This window comes from Ovis aries, chromosome 12 (assembly GCF_016772045.2).
Source record: "Ovis aries strain OAR_USU_Benz2616 breed Rambouillet chromosome 12, ARS-UI_Ramb_v3.0, whole genome shotgun sequence".
Lineage (NCBI taxonomy): Eukaryota > Metazoa > Chordata > Mammalia > Artiodactyla > Bovidae > Ovis > Ovis aries.
The window spans coordinates 57544822-57564721 of record NC_056065.1 but is presented as its reverse complement, the minus strand read 5'-3'; the positions used below and the strand labels follow the sequence as shown (position 1 = coordinate 57564721).

The window sequence follows — 19900 nt, the reverse complement described above, 5'->3', positions numbered from 1 at the left end:
CCTTCTAAAAGCATCAGTCTCATTAGAGTAGGGACCCACTTTACTCCTGTGCGACCTCATGTTAACTGATCACATCTGCACGGACCTAATTTTCAAATAAGGTAACATCTTGCACACCTGAGGATTAGGGCTTTAATATAACTTTTTGTTGGGACATAATTCTACCCATAACACAACGTATGCTAATAAGCCATTGATTTATCAGATTCTTTCATTAGATTGTGGGTCCTTTTGGAGAAGGGCTAAATCTTACTTGACTTTATTTTCCCAATGATGGGTGTAGTGTTTGACGCATAGTAAATCCTTAGTAATTGTTGGCTGACTGCATGAACAAAGAAACACGTATGTTAATTTTCCTTCTAACAAACATCTCAGTTCATCAAGGTCTTCTAATTCTCCTCTACTTTAGGTGATTCCCAGCAAGGCCACTCTTTAATAGCATTATATTTTAAAAGCATCGCATCATTAAGTTTTTGAACTCTGAAGTTCTCCACAGCCTCCCAGCTTCTCCTTGCCCCACTCTAACCTCCCAAAGACTCTTTGACTTCTTTTTTCAATATCCATCAAATCCATTGTCTCTTTCCTGGCTCCAGGCAGCCTAGACCCCAAGCGAAGTCATCCCTGTCCTTATATTCTGTCTCTCTTTCCTGGCCCCTTCCAGCCTTTATGAGAGCTTTCTATTTGCTTCTCTGCTGCTCCACATCTTCTTAGAGCTAGAGAGAATCCTGGAGAAACCTGCTAATGGGTGTTCTTTCTATAATTCCAACCAGGGACTCACAGCAGCATCGAGTCTTCTTATTCATCCCTTGTCATTAGCTGAAAATCTTTCCCTCTCCTCGAGCACTCAGTTCTGTCCCAGACCCTGGCTCTCAGCTCCTAACCTCAGACCTGACTTAGCAAAATCAGAGCTGTGTGGCACAGGCTCCCTTTCCTCCCTTCCGTCTACTTTCAGTCTGTCCTCGTCTTTACCCTGCCTCACTCCCGTCTTTGAAATGGCTATGCTCTTCTCAGTGCTAAAGCTAAATTCCCCACCTTAATCCGTCATTCCAAGTCTTCTTACTTTCTAGACACCTTTGCTGTCCAATCAACTATTTCTTGCATCGTTTGTATCCAGACACCTTCTGTCCTTTATTCAAATGTCAAATGATCCCTTGACCTTACTATTGCTCCCTTTTATTTTTCTCATTTACTTTCACTACCCAAATTTCTTCAGGAAAATATCTACATATTTTGTCTCTGCTTTTATTGTCAGTTAATTTCTTCATGAAGACTGTTGATGCGGGTGTTATAATTATTACCTTGAAACTCTGCTTGGTGATTCTTTTATTTTTCCTCTCTCTAATACAGATGGACACCACACACACACACATGCTTACTTATTTATAATCATCAAAATCATTCATTAATGTTTTTTTTCTTGAGAGTTTACTGTGTGTTGGGTTCTGCTAAGAATTGAATATACCATTGGGGAGGGAGGTAGGAGGGGGGTCCAGGATGGGGAACACATGAACACCCATGTCTGATTCATGTCAATATATGGCAAATCCCACTACAATATTGTAACTTAATTAGCCTCCAGTTAAAATAAATAAATAATATTTTTTAAATTAATGCAGATATCATGAGGAGTAGACTTGCAAGGCTCCTGCCCTCAAGGTATAAACAGTCTGATGAGGATGGCACTAGAACAAACAAGAAAACAAACTCAAAACAGAGTACTTATGGGTTGTGAAAATACCGCTGGGAAAAGAACCGGCTAACAGAGAACCACTGAAGTGAGGGGAGGAGATGGGGAAGGGTCAGGGGCGCCCTAAGGGGCCAATCAGGAATTTAAAGGGTGAGACAGGATCAGATTTGTATGCAAAGATCTCTCCCAGCGCTTAAGCCTCACCTTCTCAGACAGGCTTTCCTTAAGCATACACACCCAAGGCCACACTCCTTTCTTCGGAGCACTCGCATCAACTGTGATGACTATATCTTCATTAGTATAAACTCATGGTGCAAAACCTCACCATCTTCACTTCTGTTCACCTCTGTACCCCCAGAACACAGAACTTGGCCCATGCTGACTGCTGAGCACATATATGCTGAGCAGATGAATGAATGAATGATTCTACCTCATCAGTCTTCTGTGCTATTTTCGACAGTGTAACCTCGCTGAGCCTCAGCGATCTTATCTATTAATATGAAATAGAAGTAAATGGGGATAGTGAATGATCGATCAGTCGCTTGTTATTATCAATACTCACTCTGCTCCTCCCACGGCCCCTGTTTTCACTCCCATTCTCTTTCTGCATTTCCTTTTCTTTTAAATGCCAGCCCTGCTTGTCTCACTGCCTACTCCACATCTTGCCAGATGCTCTCAGTTAAAACTCAGTCTTTTCCCTCCCACCTCCTCATCTCTGCTTGGGAGTGCAGATGTGTCCTCATCTCATTAACCCTTCCAGCCAGTGCAGCCCAACAACTCCCCTTTGTCCCCCGTAGCACCAGGGAGAATGATGTTCACGGAGGTTGTTGCAAGGGCTTTGGCATCTGAGATCACTGAGCTGGAGCCTAGACTCTGCCAAGTGTTAGCTGTGGGACATTGCCACATGTTCTTTATCTTTCCTAAGCCTCACTTTCCCCATCTATCAAATGGGAATGCTATAGGCTTCCATAATGGTTCAGCGGTAAAGAAGCCGCATGCCAATGTTGGAGACCCAGATTCGATCTCTGGGTTGGAAAGATCCCCTAGAGAAGGAAATGGCAACCCATTCTTGCCTGGGAAATCCCATGCACAGAGGAACCTGGCAGGCTACATACAGTCCACGGGGTCACAAGAGTCAGATTCAACTTAGCGACTAAACCACCAAACCTTAGTGCCTATATCTCAAAAGTTTTTATGAGAATTAAGTGAAATGATAAATATAAAGCCCTTGGCTCATTGACCGCCAGTAAATGTACAGTAAATGATGATTTTTACTTGCTTTATCATAAAAATTGACAAACCAAATGTCATGGATTGTTTACCATCATTCTTACACCATTTGACCATGATCCCAGACAGGGACCTGCCTTTCATCTGTGTGTCTCAGCACTCCCCATTACATCTGGCTCATCAGAGGTGCTGAATCACTGCTCGAGGAATGACTCACTTCATTAATGAAGTCCTTGATGACAGGGAATGTGTATTAAATCATTTCTGTGTCCCTTGATGGTGTTTAGCAATGCAATTGGTTAATTCATATTTTTCAAGTAAATAAATAGAGGAATGAGTGAATGAGGGATTGAATTAATAATGAAATTTGCTAAGTAACACGTTGAATGGAAGCAAATTAGTAGATATGAAAGGACTTTGGGGAAAGGGTAAAAGCGCTGTACTCATACTAAAGACAAGTCCTTGGTGGCTATTGTGATTCTCCCCTGGTTCCCTGGCTTATTTACATTGTCAATTTCCCTTCACATAAAATCACAGGAATGGAGGAAGCTGTCTCTTCTCCTGTATATCCTCTGCCTCTCATCTGTCACCCTCCTTTCGTGCTAGCGTTGTTCACTCTCCTACCTCCTCACTGAAATTGAAGGGGTGCATCTGTGGAGGAGGAGGGAGGCCCAGGTTTGCACTCTTCTCTTACCGTTGGGTCACACTCCACAGCAAGTCAGTGTTGAGTCGATTTTCTTGTGCAGAGATGGATTTGCACAGATCCATCACTAAGCTCCTGTCCTGTGCATTTGTGAGCAAAGATGGGTGTCTAGCAGTATCTGGTGCAGGCTTTGCCCGTAGGCAGGAGTAGGAGAGACTAACAGGCTTTCAGGAGGATTGAACTTGAGACCCTGGCTGCATTAGCCCAGAGTGGGAAATCAACCGAGCCTGCAGATTCAGAGTCCAGAGAAAAATAAGGAAGGAAACTTACATTTAGAAAGTGACAACTGTATGTCAGTCATTGTCCTGAAACTATGTTTATTCATTTATTCTTCTACAGCCCTAGAAGAAACAGGCAGGTACTATTATCACAATTTCACAGGGAAAGAAAGTGAGGGCTGAAAAGGGTAAGTATCTGGTCAGTTTCACACCGCTGGCAAGGAGCTGAAGTCCAGACCTTGGACTTGAAGGGGGATCTGACTCCAGAGCCCACCCACAAAATCTGAGCCTTTGGGGGTAATTTATGTGAACGACTGAAGGCCCAGGTATGTCTGCAGGAGACTCTGCTCGCAGGGGCTCCTCTCCCTGGTCTGCTCTCAATGTCCACAGAAGCTGCCAGGGGTTAAGAGAGGTGGCAGAGAGCAACTCTGAGTCCTACCAGCCATCTGACCCCCCCTCGCTCGGCCCCCACAGGAAGTGTTGCAGTAGTTGTGGCAAGGTGTGTGAGTTTGTGAATGAGTGTGTGTGTCAGGTACACAGACACTTGTATGTATGCATGCGTGCATGTATGTATGGGGGTGTATCTGTATCTGTGAGTGAATTTATAAACGTATGAAAATCTCAATGCTGTATGTGCTATGCTGTGCTTAGTAGCTCAGGCATGTCTGACTTTGTGACCCCATAGACTGTATCCCGCCAGGCCCTTCTATCCATGGTGATTCTCCAGGCAAGAATACTGGAGTGCATTGCCATGCCCTCCTCCAGGGGATCTTCCCGACCCAGGGATTGAACCTATGTCTTTTATGTCTCCTGCATTGTCAGGCAACTTTTTTACTATTAGCGCCACCTGGGAAGCCCATTATGCTAATAATACCTAGTAATAAACTATTAGGAGTGGACCATCTCAAGTAGGATCTGACAGCTTTATGGAAGGGGGGTGTTTATCCTGGGACAGCATTGTGGGATGATCCAAAATTCAAAGTGATACATGCAGCCAGTGGAATAAGTGTCCCAAGCCCAGGGGTCAAACCCAGGTCTCCCGCATCAAAGGCAGATTCTTTACTATCTGAGCCACCAGGGAAACACATGAATACTGGAGTGGGTAGCCTATTCCCTTCTCCAGGGGATCTTCCCAACCCAGGAATAGAACCGGGGTCTCCTCCAATGCAGGTGGATTCTTTACTGGCTGAGATACCAGGGAAGCCACAATTTTGTATAATTCTGTTTTAATGAAAGTGGCCCACTGAAATCAAAATGACAAAAAAAAAACACGAATATACACCTTATATAATTATAATGAAATTTGGAATATCTTAATTCATCAATAAAGAGAATAGGAAGGAACTCAATATGCTTTGTCCCTCATTATTATTCAGAAATTTAAAAAATGGGTTCCAGTGCATCCTTAGTCTAGATTGTAATTTCTGTTTTTTAATGGCAATCATTTTGTATAGAAAACCAAACTCATTTGTAAAGATTGACAGAGAGTGTGAGTGTGCATATGTTAGGTCTGCAATTCTCAAGCTATTGTGTGCATTAGAACCAGCTGCCTAACTTTTAAAAAATACTGATGCCTGGCCCCACCCTAGATAGGTGGATGGGAGCAACCAAAGTTTAAGAAGCATTGTGCCCGTGTGTGGTGTGAGTCTGATGTACCACAGAGTTTGGGAACCATTATGCCAGACAGCACTTATGAGAGATGCAGGGATAAATGAGATTAAGTAGCTATAAGCAGTGCAAGGACACCCAAAGAGGAAGACAGGTGACTTTAATACCACATGGTACATCACAGACTGTCCAATGAAAACACAGGCAAAGGAGCAGGTAATTCTTGGACATTATAGATAACATTTGCCCTCACCGGCACCTAGAAGCCAGCGGTGGGCAAGCCAGGTCAAAACACAGACAACATCCTTGTCTGTAGACCTGGCGCTAGTTTTGTGCATTTTCTCAGTAGCTCTGTGCCCATGGTGGTGAGAGGAGGCAAGGCATAGGGCAAAGTGCGGGCTCTGTGATCCATGATAACACTCACCTGTGCCCTTGCTGGCTGAGTGACCTTAGGCAACTGACTTAGCCATGCTCAACCTTGGAAACCTGAGCGTAATAACTATACAGCTGTGTGGCTCCCCGGGTGGTAGTGAAAGCGTGTGCTGATGTGTGTGCAGCACTGAACGTGTGCCTGCCTGGCACAAATGTCAGCTACTATTTCCAACTTTTTTCTGACCCACTCAAGATTTTCTCCTTCTGCTTTATATAATCTTTGATCTCAGAATATACAGGGGAACTGCAAGTCTCTAGGCCAGCTTTCCCCAACTGAGGACATATGGACTCAGCCTTCTAGGATGCTCCCTGAGTCTGCTGAAGCAGATGCTTATCCTTTCTCCCCATAAGGCAAGTGACAGGAATCAAGTTACAATGTCTTCTGCAAACCTGGGGCCCATGCCCATGTTTCCTCACTGCTGTAATTCTCTGACATGCTTTGTGTTGACAAGAAAGGTTAAGTGTGGATTCTGTATTTATATGTACAGTATCTGTGTGTATATGGGTGTATGGGTTTCCCTGGTGGTTCAGATGATAAAGAATCTGCCTGCAGTGCGGGAGACCCATGTTCTATCCCTGGGTCAGAGAGATCCCCTGGAGAAGGAGATGGCTACTCACTCCAGTATTCATGCCTGGAGAATTCCACGGACAGAAGAACCTGGTAGGCTACCGTCCATGGGGTCTCATCAGCATTCTACAGAGTGTATTAGCATTCTACAATGAACAAAACCAATAGGATATAGAATATAAAGAAGGATGTAAGGCCCTGGCTCATGTGATTATGGAGGCTGATAAGTCCCAAGGTTTGCAGTCAGCAATCAGGAAACCCAGGAGACCCAATAGGGTAGTTGCATATGAGTCCAGAGGCCTGAGATCTAGGAGAAGTGAACGGTGTAGTCCTAGTTGGCTCAAGACCCAGGAAAAATCAGTGTTTAACTTTGAGCTCAAAGGCAGAAAAATTGGATGTCTCAGTTTGAAGCCATCAGGCAGAAGGCATTCTCTCTTACTTTGGGGAGGGTGAGTCTTCTAATCCTATTCAGACCTTCAGCTGATTGGATGAAGCCCACCAAGATTGTGGAGGGCCATCTGCTTTACTCAGTCTACCAGTTCAAATGTTAATCCCATTCAAACATCCTCACCCCAATACACAGAATAATGTGTGACCAAATATCTAGGCACCCTGTGGCCCAGTCAAGTGGGCTCATAAAATTAACCATCATGCTGTGTGTATTTGTCTTCACTGCCACTTTTGAGGGTCAAGGTTGTATTCCTGAATTCCAGAATTTGGGGGGAAAGTCACAACATGTGTTTGTTATTGTGATTTTCAAATTCATTTTATATACTCAAAATTTCTTGAGCAGAAAGCCTCTTCAAGTTTTAGAACCTACATTCCAAACAAGATGTGAGTATTAACAGCCTACATTTATCCAGGACTTACTATATCCAAGGTTATTATAAGTTTTTACAGATATTAGATTGCTTCAGTTCAGTTCAGTTCAGTCGCTCAGTCATGTCCGACTCTTTGCGACCCCATGAATCGCAGCACGCCAGGCCTCCCTGTCCATCGCCAACTCCCAGAGTTCACTCAGACTCACGTCCATCAAGTCAGTGATGCCATCCAGCCATCTCATCCTCGGTCGTCCCCTTCTCCTCCTGCCCCCAATCCCTCCCAGCATCAGAGTCTTTTCCAGTGAGTCAACTCTTTGCATGAGGTGGCCAAAGTACTGGAGTTTCAGCTTCAGCATCATTCCCTCCAAAGAAAGCCCAGGGCTGATTGCTTAATCCTGTTCAATTGGTGAGGTGGGTACTATTATTTGTTGAGGCAGTCCGAGTGTGGGTTGGAAAAGAATTTCCAGACATAGCATATTACAGAAAGGAGTGAGTTTATTAAGAACAAAAAGCAGATATAAAGTGGGCATTGTGAGCACAGTGGGCCAACCTCCTGAAGGACCAGGGAGAGCTGACAGTTTTCGTGGGTTAGTAACCAATTTTTATAGCCTCAAGATAGAGAAAATTCCTGCTGGAAGGTTGGTGTTAGGTGATTGGTCGGGGCGCTATCGGGTGTTTACTGGAGTGGGCATCTTTGCCTAATTGGAAGTCAGGAAGATTGTTAGTGATGATCAGCGAGGGTTTTGGCAAGATTACAGAGGCTCAGTCAGCTTCGGAGGTGACCTTGGTTCTGGACTCTGCTTCTGTGGCCTTGGTGCACTGCCTTGCACCTGTGGCTTTGGGGCAGGACTCAACACTGTTATCCCATTTTATGTGTAAGAAAACTGAGCCACCAAGAGGCAGGATCTATGTCAGGTTTTCACCATTCTATCTTTAAATGAGATGACATGTTAAACATACACAAGCACACGTATCAACTCAGTTCAGTTCAGTTCAGTCGCTCAGTCATGTCCGACTCTTTGCAACCCCATGGACAGCAGCACGCCAGGCCTCCCTGTCCATCACCAACTCCTGGAAGTTACTCAAACTCATGTATGCAAAACTCAAGCACACGTATGCAAAAGAGCAAATATTGCAAAAATAAGGTTGATTAAAAATGAAAAATCAAAGATTGTTAAGTGTCTGAAATGTATACACAGTTTGGTCAGCAGCGTAAAGTTACGTATGCTCAACTCAGGATTCCCACTCTGCATCTGAAGAAACAGAGGCTCTAAGGTAGTCTCACTTGCTTGAGGTCCTAATAGAAGAAGGAGGTTGAACTTGTAACTTCCATCTAGGGCTTCTCCCCTTAGATCTCATTGCTTGGAGTCCAAGGGTGAGTCAAGAAGGGATAATGCTAGACAGGAGCACAAGCTATTTCTGCCTAATTACTGGAAGGAGGGGCAAGTACTGGGCACAGGAGCGGGTGGGTGGGTGGATGTGGTGGGGCCAGCTTTTAATCTGACTGCCTCTGTTTTCCCAGTTATGTAGGAAGCAGACCATTAGCTGAGGGTGAGGATGGGGGAGGAGGTTTTGGAGGTGTAAGGAGAAAAATAAGGTATGAGATAATGATCTTGAGAGTGGGAGGGAGAACAGACAGGGAAGATATGGTTTGATCTGTAGGCAGTATGCAGAGCCCACTTGAGGTCAGTGGTGTAGGATTTAAAGGGAGACCAATCAGCATGGTTGCCAGCAACATTCTTTTGTGCAGACACAGAAATGGAAGCCACGGGGTCACTGGGTTTAACCAGTGTTGGAGTGTTTCAGACAAGTATGATGAAGCAATGGAGGGCGAGAGAGTTGAGGTTCCTTGAAAGGGTGATCACAGTAATGGATCACAGAATTTAATTTGAGTAAAGAGGAAAGAGGGTACATGAGGTGGGTGAGGGTCAATAAAATGGTAGTTAGATGAATGGATTTTAAGGCTCAGATGGATAGAAAATATTCTGCGGATATAGGAGGGATGAAATGGGAGGGCAGGAAGTGATGGTCAGATACTGGGATTCTTGAAGCTGTGACCAAGGAGAGGTTGCAGATATTGGCAATCTAGGCTATGATCATGGGAGTGAGAGTGGGGGACAGGATCGTTTGAGGAGAAAAGTCAAGGCAGTGAATGGTTTGAGAATTGGAAAGATCGTTTTAATGGCTACTGAAGTCAACAAAAATTATGAAGGGAGCCACCCTCTGAACTGTGGAGGGAAGGTGGGGGTGGGGTGGTGTTGGCATGCCTGGGGCAAGAGGAGGAAGTGGATAGGGTCGTCTGATGGCAAAAGTCAATGACCTTAACCACAGACATGAGGTTAGTAAGTTGCAGTGGTAGGTTTTAACCCTACTCAGTCTGGCTCCACGGTCACACTCCAGCTGCTTTGCTAGTTACCGACAAGTATGTTATTTTTCTGCAGGAAAAAACCTCTAAGTAAACTCATTTACCTATTAATAGGTAATAAATAATGAATAAAATCACACCAATATTTCATTTTTCTTTACATGAGATTTACATACTTAAAGATAACACAGTTGGAAAAGACAGCCTGTCATCACACTTTATGTTTAAAATGTAATGTTAGACATGGATTTTCTATTTACCAAATGGGAATGTTAATTATAATGAACAATAATATTTACTGAGTTTGTTCAGTGTGGCCAGCACTGTGTGAAGTCTATACACGCTCACTTAACAGCTCTAGGTGCTATTTTATCCTCATTTTTATAGCTTTAGAAACCAAGACTGAAAAAATTAAGTCTTATCTGACAGTGGACTGCCTCATGCAGGATCTGTCCAGCCCGAAACCTCATTTGCAGTGTGGCCTGGTTCATTACCAAGTACCTGCTGTGTGTTGGTTCCACGGTGGATAGTGAGGATGTGGCAAAGATGATGGTAGTCTTTTATATCTGATGAGGGGACCATATTAACTAAATACATAACTCATTGATTATATTTATAGGTTCTATAAAGGAAAGTGCAGGGTGTGCTTTATATAGCAAGGGAACATAACCCAGTCTTGGAGGGGAAGGTCTATTTTGGGAAGTAATTTTTAGGCTAGAATTAAAGAATAGTGTAAGTTATCCAAACAAATGAGAGAGGAAAACAATTCCAGGTAAAGAAACAACATCTGCAAAGGCCTTCAGGCCCTCAAGTGTCCTGTAAGAACACTAGTCATCATTATTCTTATCATTTAACTTCTGATAAAGGGCTTCCCTGTGGCTCAGAGGATAAAGTGTCTGCCTGCAACGCAGGAGACCCGGGTTCAATCCCTGGATCAGGAAGATACCCTGGAGAAGGAAATGGCACCCCACTCCATATTCTTGCCTTGAGAATCCCATGGACAGAGGAGCCTGGTGGGCTACAGTCCACGGGGTTGCAAAGAGTCGGACACAACTGAGCGACTTCACACACTCACACTCATAGCTTTACCAGATATGCAAGAAATCAGCCATTCCAGCTCTTATTCCTCCCAGAACTGGTGCCGATGTGAAGACAGTGGCACATAATAATCTCATGTTATCATCATGGTAAATTGAGGTGTGGAATGTTTCACCCAACTGCCTAGCTGGAAAACTCATTTTTACCAATTTTCTCTTCACCTTTTCTCCTGGATATCTCTCAAACTACCTTTGCCCAGAAACTTTTTAAAAAAATAAACCTCTATTCTCTTTGTTTCACTGTTCCTTCCTTGCAAATGCATTTACTATCTAAGAACAGGAACATTTTTCTCAAAAGCCCTCACATTGCATGTGGATATGACAACCTATACCAGAATCCCAAAGTGTTGTGACTGGCTGGGGGGAAACTTGAAACCATGCTTCCACTGGAAATCTAGCCTAGTGTGGGCCAGAAGCAAGCTTAAAAGGATGTGCTTTCATTGGACTATGAATACATTATTTTCATCTGTAAAATGATCTCTTTAAGGATAGGTAGAAGAATATATGAGTTCAGAAGAAGCTCCTTGTTTTTAAAAGTCCATTGTGAAATGCCTTTTTCATCATTGCCCAGGTGAAATATTCTTTCCATACACTGAGCTGTGTGCACACACATACATAGGTATATACATACATGTATTCTCTCTCACACTCTCTATCCCCTCACCTGTTTTATGTCTGTTTATTATCCTCTATCCATCTATCATCTGTATCTCTCCTCCTCGTTCATTCCCAGGTGCTGTCTTAAGTCCTCCACAAGGAAACCCATCACCAGACAATGCTCACCAGAAACTTTCAAGTTCCCTTCCCAAGGTGCCACTGTTAGGTGGAAAGCTGGGCGGTGGTTTAATCCCTAAGTCGGGTCTGACTCTTGCGACCTCATGGACTGTAGCCTGCCAGGATCCTATGTCCATAGGATTTTCCAGGCAAGAATACTGGAGGGGATTGCCATTTCCTTCTCCAGGGGACCTTCCCGACTCAGGGATCGAACCTGGGTCTCCTGCACTGCAGGCAGATTCTTTACCAAGTGAGCTTCCAGGGAAGCCTGGAAAGCTGGGACTAGCATTTAATCAAGAAGCAAATTTTGAAATACTCTTATCCAGAGCAGGAGTGGTCCCTTTCTGCCCTAGGAGAACGGATGTGAAGGGATCATCCCATCGGTCTGGCCATGCTGGATTCCACTCATGCAATTGGGTCTAGGCTGTGTGGTGGAAGGAATGCCCAAGCAACCAGTCAAGCCAAGTCAAGGCCACGACCAACTTCTGGGCTAACCAGAAGGAAAAGCTAAAGGTAAAAACCCTGGGATAGCTGATATGTCTTGGGAAAGAGGAGCAAGAATTGAGGAGAGAAACTGAAAGCTTAGAAATTTCTAGTGCTTAATGAAACCTCTGCATAAACTGTTTAGTATTATGTGAGACAGGGCAGAGAAGAAAAGGCAAAGATGAGATTACGAATAGCTCTCAGCCTGTCCAGTTTGCACATGTGTCCCAGTGGCTGATGTCTTGCTATGACAGTGGGGCTTCTCTGTGGTGCAGATGATGTTTCTGCTCAGGGTAGTGGACCCCAGATGGCTCCTGTGCTGGCCTGAGAGGCCCCTGAATCTGGGCCATCTGTAGCTGCCCACCATGGAGGACCATCTTCAGGGTCTTGATTTGTCAGACTGGCGATATTGACAAACAAGCTCTATTCTGACTTCCAATTCTGCTAATTTGCCTAAACCAAGATATGACTGAGTTGCCCAGTGCAAGACAGAGAATATTGCAGGCCACATTACCTAAGCTGGAGTCAAAAGGCTCAGGTTTTCTTCCAATTACGGTGTTCAGTCCCCTGCCCCGCATCTGGCCTGACGCTATCCTTGGGCTCCGAGATGGGTACTCTTTCCACAAAACTAATGTCGGCGTAGTCTGTTCTGTAATGCCACTCATTTCTGGTGGGAGGCCGAGCTCTTACCACCACGAGCAGATGGAACCTGAGCTGGAAATGATTGTTTTGTTTGACACTCGCCGTCCTCCCGGCTCTAGCCCTGGAAATCAAAGGAGAGTTGAAGCTGTTTAGATGCCTTTGCATCCCTGGCCCCAGAGACTGGTCCGGGTTCCTCATCTGATCTGAGATAGATCTAGCAGTTCTTCCATGGATTATTGTTTCCGTGGATGGGCAGTGTCTCTCTGTGGCCTGAGCTTGTAAAGACATGAGTTGGAGCTATGAGAGGCCAAGTCTCCACTGCGTGCATGAGCCATTTTGAAACAATGGTCTGATAGAGTGAGAAACACAGAAGAGGGACAATTACTAGGGCCTCTAGACCTGTTGCCAGGCATCCCTGTGGCAGCTTCCATCTGAGCTTGGAGATGGGTATGTGTCTTGGGCTCACATGCAGAAAGCCCAAGGCAAAGGCCTCTTCCTCTTTCAGTTGGTCTCAAGTAACTCAGCTCTAAGTGTTTTCGGCACTTTTAGGTCTAGCTCTTCATCACTTAGGGATTCCCAGGTGGCTCAGTGGTAAAGAATCTGCCTGCCGATGCAGGAGAGGCAGAAGACTTGGGTTTGATCCCTGAGTCAAGAAGGTCCCCTAGAGGAGGAAATGGCAACCCACTCCAGTATTCTTGCTGGAAAAATCCCATGGACAGAGGAGCCTGGCAGGCTACAGTCTGTGAGGTTGCAAAGAGTTGGACATGACTGAGTACACATACTTCATCACTTCACCTTGTCTTTTCCTAGGAGGCCCCCTGTGGCCTCTCCACTCACATGCATCAGGCTCCCCTCTGCTACCCCACCACGCACCACCGACACGCCCGGCACCCAGGGTGAGTGATCTGCGGCTGCCAGGACCACTTAGCTTATCTGCTCCGGTCCCATTTCTCTTCCTTTTTACTCATTCCCTGCTATTTGTCTGGGCGTGCGTGTGTTTCTTCAGAAAGACTGTAGATTCCTTTGAGAGCAAGAATCTCTTTATGCCAGCTCCTGTTGCCTAGTATCACAGTTCACACACAATAGGCCCTCCATAAATATTTGCTAAATAAATCAAATAAGAATCCCCATCTCCCTGACAGATCATCCCTGGCTCATGGGAAGGAAAGAAGTCAATTCTCTTTTCCTTCCTCACTGAAGCAATTTGCAGACTCGCTGACTTCTCTTCCCTCTCACAGTGTGCCCTTCTCCTCTCTGCATCTCAGGTCAGTGCTGTAGAGTCCCTGTGAAGCGGGGCCCCGGTGAGAGGTGGGAGCCGGGTTTGTCTCCCACACGCATCACTGGCTCCTCTCCAGACAACACAAATACATTTACAAGCTGAGTTACAGCCTGGTGTGGTACTGTGTTTGCCTCTGAAGGGAAGACACTGCTTCCTCCTTAAAAGCTTGGGAATCTCCTTTTTGTAGTATTTATATTGGATTCAGGTAACTAGTACATTTCACTTATGTTACAGATGTTTGTATGGCACTCACTGAATGCCAGACGCTGTTCAGAACACTTTAATCATAGTAACTAGTTCCACCTCATGACAGCCTTGCCAGGTTGATAAAGTTATTACTCTCAGCCTCATTTCACAGATGAGGAAATGGGGACACAGAGTGATTAAGGGACTTGGTCAAGGTCACACAGCAATTGATCGCTAAGCTGGCATTGGAGTAGGCAGGCCAGAACCCACGTCCTACCCACGGTGTCCCGCTGCCTGTCCCTGTGACCAGGGTGGGGTCCAGATGGTGCATCTGAGTTGCCTTCCTTGACACCCGGGACTCTTGAGAGCAGGAAGTCTCTTTGCCCTATCCGACTGCACGTCACCGTGTGCTTAATCAGTGTTTCTGAGCTCACTGATTCTTTACCTATGGCTTGAAAACAGGTTTATTTATATTATTCTATGTAGTTAATTGTCCACACTGTAATCAATGCTAGTCTAAAATTTGGCTCCTCAAAATATATTTTCAAACAACCAAGGAATCATGCCAAGAATTAACGCTAATTACACACTATACCCATTTTGAGTACTGGAGATGACTTGAAGGCAAAACGTGTGTTGCATAAAATTACTCAACGGATAGTAAATAAAATATGATTTTGTCCAAAGGAGAGATAAAGTTGCAGGTCCCTTTTCTCTTTTGGAAATTCACAAAATACCTAGTGCCTTCTCTAGGTATCTAGGATCAGATGGGACATTTTTTTCCCTCCTAATTTTTAGTCTTTTTCTTGAATTAGTATTTTTTAGTTGCTCTTAAGCCACACTTACTGTTCAGCAAAAAAGAATCAGATTCAAACCCCACTCTGTGGGTTTACCTCCAATGAACAAAACAAACATGAAAAACACACGTGGGCTATTTATTTGATGCAGAGGTTATTCATAGTATGGTGTCTGAATACCTTTTAGAGCCAATTCTAGTGGCCTCAGGGTATTTCTAAGTTGAATTCCAGGAATAAAGTGTTTATAAATAGTGAGCGTAAAAAAGGCGTGCACTCCTCCCTGCCACTCCTTTATAGAGACCCAGTGGCCTCACTCTGCAGCTACCAGCTCCTTCAAGTAGTTAACTGGTTAGCTGGTTGGGTTAAGTTGGGGTCTCAACCCTATCAGACCCAACACCCTCTTTTATGACAAAGTTAACTTTTTTTTAATAATCTGTAAATGAAATCATATATAATAAAGTCTAAATATATAAAAATTTAAAATAATATGAAGTGGTAACAGTAATTAAAAGAGAAGTGATGATAAAGAATTTATAGTAATGTAGCTATTTTAATGTATAAATTCTCTGCAGTATTACAATAGGAGAAATAAAGTCGACAGACATTTGCACCTGATGTAGAGTCCCCGTAATATAAAATGTGAAGTAATATGTAATACACAATGTATATAAGAGCAATTAGGCTGATATAGACATGCTGTATTGGTGACTCGAAGACCATGAGCAACGCTGCAAACGATGTGATTGTCCAAAATTATGAACAAATCTTGGTAAAATTTCCAAGTAATCTTGTATAATCGTCTCTTAATTTACATGATAGTTATACATCTAGACAGTTCATCTTGTATTAAAATAGTACAAGCTGCTTTGTGCTTGTGGGTAAATGGAGTTAGCGTCTAGGCTGAGATAATAATAAGCAGGTTTTTAGCTATGCAAATGTGCAGCAAGACATTCAAAAGTTTGCAGGGCCTGGGGGAATTTTTTGTCATGCAGGGCTGTCCTGAACACTGCATGCTTGCAATACAGGAGACCCTGGGTCGATTCCTGGGTCAGGAGATCCACTAAATCAGGAAGATCCCCTGGAGAAGGGATAGGCTACCCATTCCGGTATTCTTGGGCTTTCCTTATGCCTCAGCTGGTAAAGAATCTGTCTACAATGTGAGAGACCTGGGTTTGATCCCTGTGTTGGGAAGATCCCCTGGAGAAGGGATAGGCTACCCACTCCAGTATTCTGGCCTAGAGAATTCCGTGGACTGTATAGTCCATGGGGTTGCAAAGAGTCAGACACTACTGAGCGACTTTCACGCGCTAAATGCCAGTAATATCCTGCAGTCATTGTGTCATTGAATGACGACTGCCCTAAATTTTCCCTAAATGCCCTCTATTGTTGACACCATTGACAACAACTGGGTTAATTCCTAGTGTTGGATTTAGTCCCAAATAATTATGTCAATTTATTCTCCTGACTTTCTGTAGTCCTTGAAAGCCAAAGACATGTCTGCAGTAACATCCTCAGTAGTTAGGTTATTGGGTTGGTGTGATTGGTTATACATGGAGACTGTACATTCTGTGAGAGCAAGGGCCCAGTTCACTCTGTGAGTACCATACCTCTTATCCACACGAGGCTGGGCTTTATAAGTCTTCCTTGAAGGAGTAAATAATTTGGAAGTTGGACATCTGGGTTAGCAAAGAGATATATGCTACTGAAAAGAAATCGTTTTGGTGGTTTCAAGTATACGCTACATCCAAATGCTAGGGTGCGTGTACATGCTCACTTGCTCAGTGTTTGAACCCTTCTCTCTTAGTCTCCTGCATTTGGCATGCGAGTTCTTTACTACAAGCTCCACCTTGGAAGTCTGCTCACTAGAGTGACTGGTGAAAAGAAAGTGTTAGTCGCTCAGTCGTGTTTAACTCTTTGCAACCCCATGGACTATAGCCCACCAGGCTCCTCCGTCCATGAGCTTTCCCAGGCAAGAATACTGGACTGGGTTGCCATTTCCTTCTCCAGGGGATTGTCCCAACCCAGAGATTGAGTCTCCCACATTGCATGCAGATTCTTTACTGTCTGAGCCACCAGGGAAGGTAGTTAAGTCTTTTTCAAAAATACCATGGTTGTTTCTGGTTGAATGAGTGACATGGTAATGACTGAAACCATCTAGAACCTGTCAAAAACCCAGGACCTTTAAGTCATTTTGAGGGAAAGGGAGCATGATGAGAGCCCCGTGTCAGCTATGGCTTTGGCCTAAAAGGTTTGCTTCATCTTCATGGTGTCTATGAAGCCACTATTAACAAGCCTATTTTTACAAGTGATGAAATTAGACTCAACAAGGCAAATAATCACCCAAAGGCAAACAGCTGACTCAACAGCAGAACAGAGTTTGAACCCAGAACTGTCTGATTCCAGAGGCTTTGTCTTTCCAAGAAATCATACTCCCCCTCTTTCTTCAGTGAGACAAAGCTAAGGATCTGTCAAATCTCTATCTGCTGCTAAGTCACCAAAGGGCCGTAAATTCTGGCTATGACATTATTATAATTTTTCTCTCTATGGAGTTCCAATTGTCATGTCTATTTATTCCACTTTCCTGGTAGGTCAGTGATTTTTGGATTGATACTGTTCTTAATTGAGTTCCAGCATTCTGTGTCTTGTGAACTCACAATAGTGGGAACCAGACTAGGTCCCCTCTGTCTTTGGGTCTCAAGAACCTTGGCGTGGTACTAGGCACAGAGTGGACATTCAGGGAATGTTTGTTGATTGACTTTAATTATGTGCTGTTTCTGCTTTCAGGCCTTGGCCTTACACAATATTTCAGCGAGGCTTTGACCTGGTTTTGGGAGAACAGCCTTCTGATAAAATATTCAGGTAAGTGGTTGTCTAGGGATGTGCTTATGTAGGGATGTGTAGGTCCCATGTCCCACTTCCCACTGAACTTTCTTTCCTAGTGGTAATTTTTAAAATGGGAAACACATGTAGTCATTCTACCCTCCCAGTAAGAGGAACCCTTGCCCCACTTCGTCCAGTGACAGCGTGGAGTGTGTGGAGGATGAATGGATTCTGTTGAGGTCCTGGCTTGCTTCCTTGCCTGCTCTGGAACCCCCACTCTTGGAACCCCCAGATTCCACACTTGTGAAACAGAACGGTGTCGCATGCCAGGCTCTATTGTTGTGAAGAATACATGAGATAATGTGGGGAAAGCCCCTGGCAAGGAAACTGGCAAAGAACAAGCAATTAATGTTAGTTTTTGCCTCTCCATTTTGCATCTAATTTGCACCTTCCGCATAAAGCCTTAAGTTGTTTAGAACGAATCCCTCCCACCTCTACCTCTGCCCTTTCTCAGCCATACTTCATTATTATTTGCTTTAATCTACCACCTTCCTCATCGAATTGGATGTTTCCAGTCTCTCCCAAATTTCTACCTACGTATTAGACAAGTCAGCAGGCAGAGGAAGAATTTGGGTGCCAGCCGTGAACTGTGGGATTTTCATAAAGTCTAATTCCCATCACACCTTAGCTGGAACACAAGTCTATCTCCAGGCTAAGACTGTATCTTCTTTATTCTGTGAGTCTATTTTTCACTTAATGTGCATCTGCTGAGTACCCAGTAAGTGCCAGAGATTGTGCTTGTGCTGCCCGTGTGGAATGAGTGCACCTCCCTTCATGAACAAGTCCTCTGGGAGAGGCGTAAATAGTCTTGCCCAAGTGTCTGATGTCAGAGGAGGCAGTAAGCTACTGCATGGCATGTTAGAGGAATGACACGCAAAGAGAAAACTTGCTTCCTGTTCACTGCAGTCAGAGGGTGTGAACAGAGTCTTGCCTATTCCCTGCCCCAGCCCCCACTATCAGCCAGTCCCAGCCTTGATGCTAATCTTTATCCTGTATTTGCCTCCTCGAGCTGGCTCCTCTGCCTCAGCTTCTCCTGCTCCTTCTCTCTGTCTGGGAGAGACTGGGCTTGGCCACCACCACGCTCTCCTAAAGCGCTTTCTAGCTGGCAGTCCAGATTCACAGAACCGCTTTCTCCCAGAGCCTTTCCTGCCCTTTTCTCTTCCGAGTGTCTCTCCTGGGACAGGCTGGGTTATATTAATGGCCTTGGCCGCAGGCGGCTTTTGAAGATTTGTTCTACAAGAGATGTCAGCTGTATTCCTTAGACTATGACTCAAGCATTTAAACTTTCCAACAATGATTTATTATCAGGCAGACTTTTTTTTCCCTCCCTTTTTCCTACCGCTTGTCTGTTGGGACCTTCGAAAGGTGATAAAGATAAGGCAGATGGGGAGTCTGGTGGGGGTTGATCAACATGGATGAGTTCCCACTCCCCTAAAAGTCAGAAAAACTAGGGGCTCCACGAAATTGCTGTTGGAGAAGAACCTGCACAAAAATCGTGTTCCTATTCCTACAAGCACCATCTGTTCAAGTTTGTTAGGTACCAACTGGATGTGATACCCACTTACGACAGAGAGAGTCAGTTATGTGGTTTGACCCATGCAGTCAACTATCTCAGAAGTCGGCGGGTTAATCCATAAGTGATTAGTCATTTTGATCTTTAACATGACAGTAACTAGGCTCTCGGATGAGAACATTGGGTCATGATCTCCTTATTTCAGATACTTAGAATTTTAATCAGAACCTTCTGTGATCTGAGTAAACCAACTACCAGTGGCCACTCTGGAAAATTCTGTGATCTGGTCAGTGACTATAATTTCTTAAAGGAGCTAAATAACTATTTACTTGGTACTCTGTTCACTTATGATATAGAGTCTTGACAGATAGATATTATATATGATATAGAGTCTCGGTGGGGCCAGGGCATGAATGTTTTGTAAAAGCACCATGGTAATTCCAATCTGTACCTGGGATTGATAAACACTGGCCCGAAGCTTCTCTAATCCATTGCATCAATCCACAAGACTTTCCACCTCCAAATTTCTATATATACTGACTTTAATATGTATTTGTCAATTATTTATTTCATGTTTATTTTTAATTTGCGTATTTGCTTCTCCAATGAAATGGTTG

At 44.2% G+C, this 19900-nt stretch overlaps 1 protein-coding gene across 3 annotated transcripts in view; it reads left to right on the top strand.

Annotated features, from left to right (window-relative positions):
• The window catches only part of ASTN1 (astrotactin 1), a 361638-nt gene that overhangs the window by 220734 nt on the left and 121004 nt on the right, over positions 1-19900 (top strand). For all 3 annotated transcript variants that reach the window (XM_015099329.3, XM_042229137.1, XM_042229135.1), the window contains exon 9: positions 17675-17749. In XM_015099329.3, the coding sequence (XP_014954815.2) occupies positions 17675-17749 (75 nt within the window). The remainder of the gene's footprint in view (positions 1-17674; positions 17750-19900) is intronic.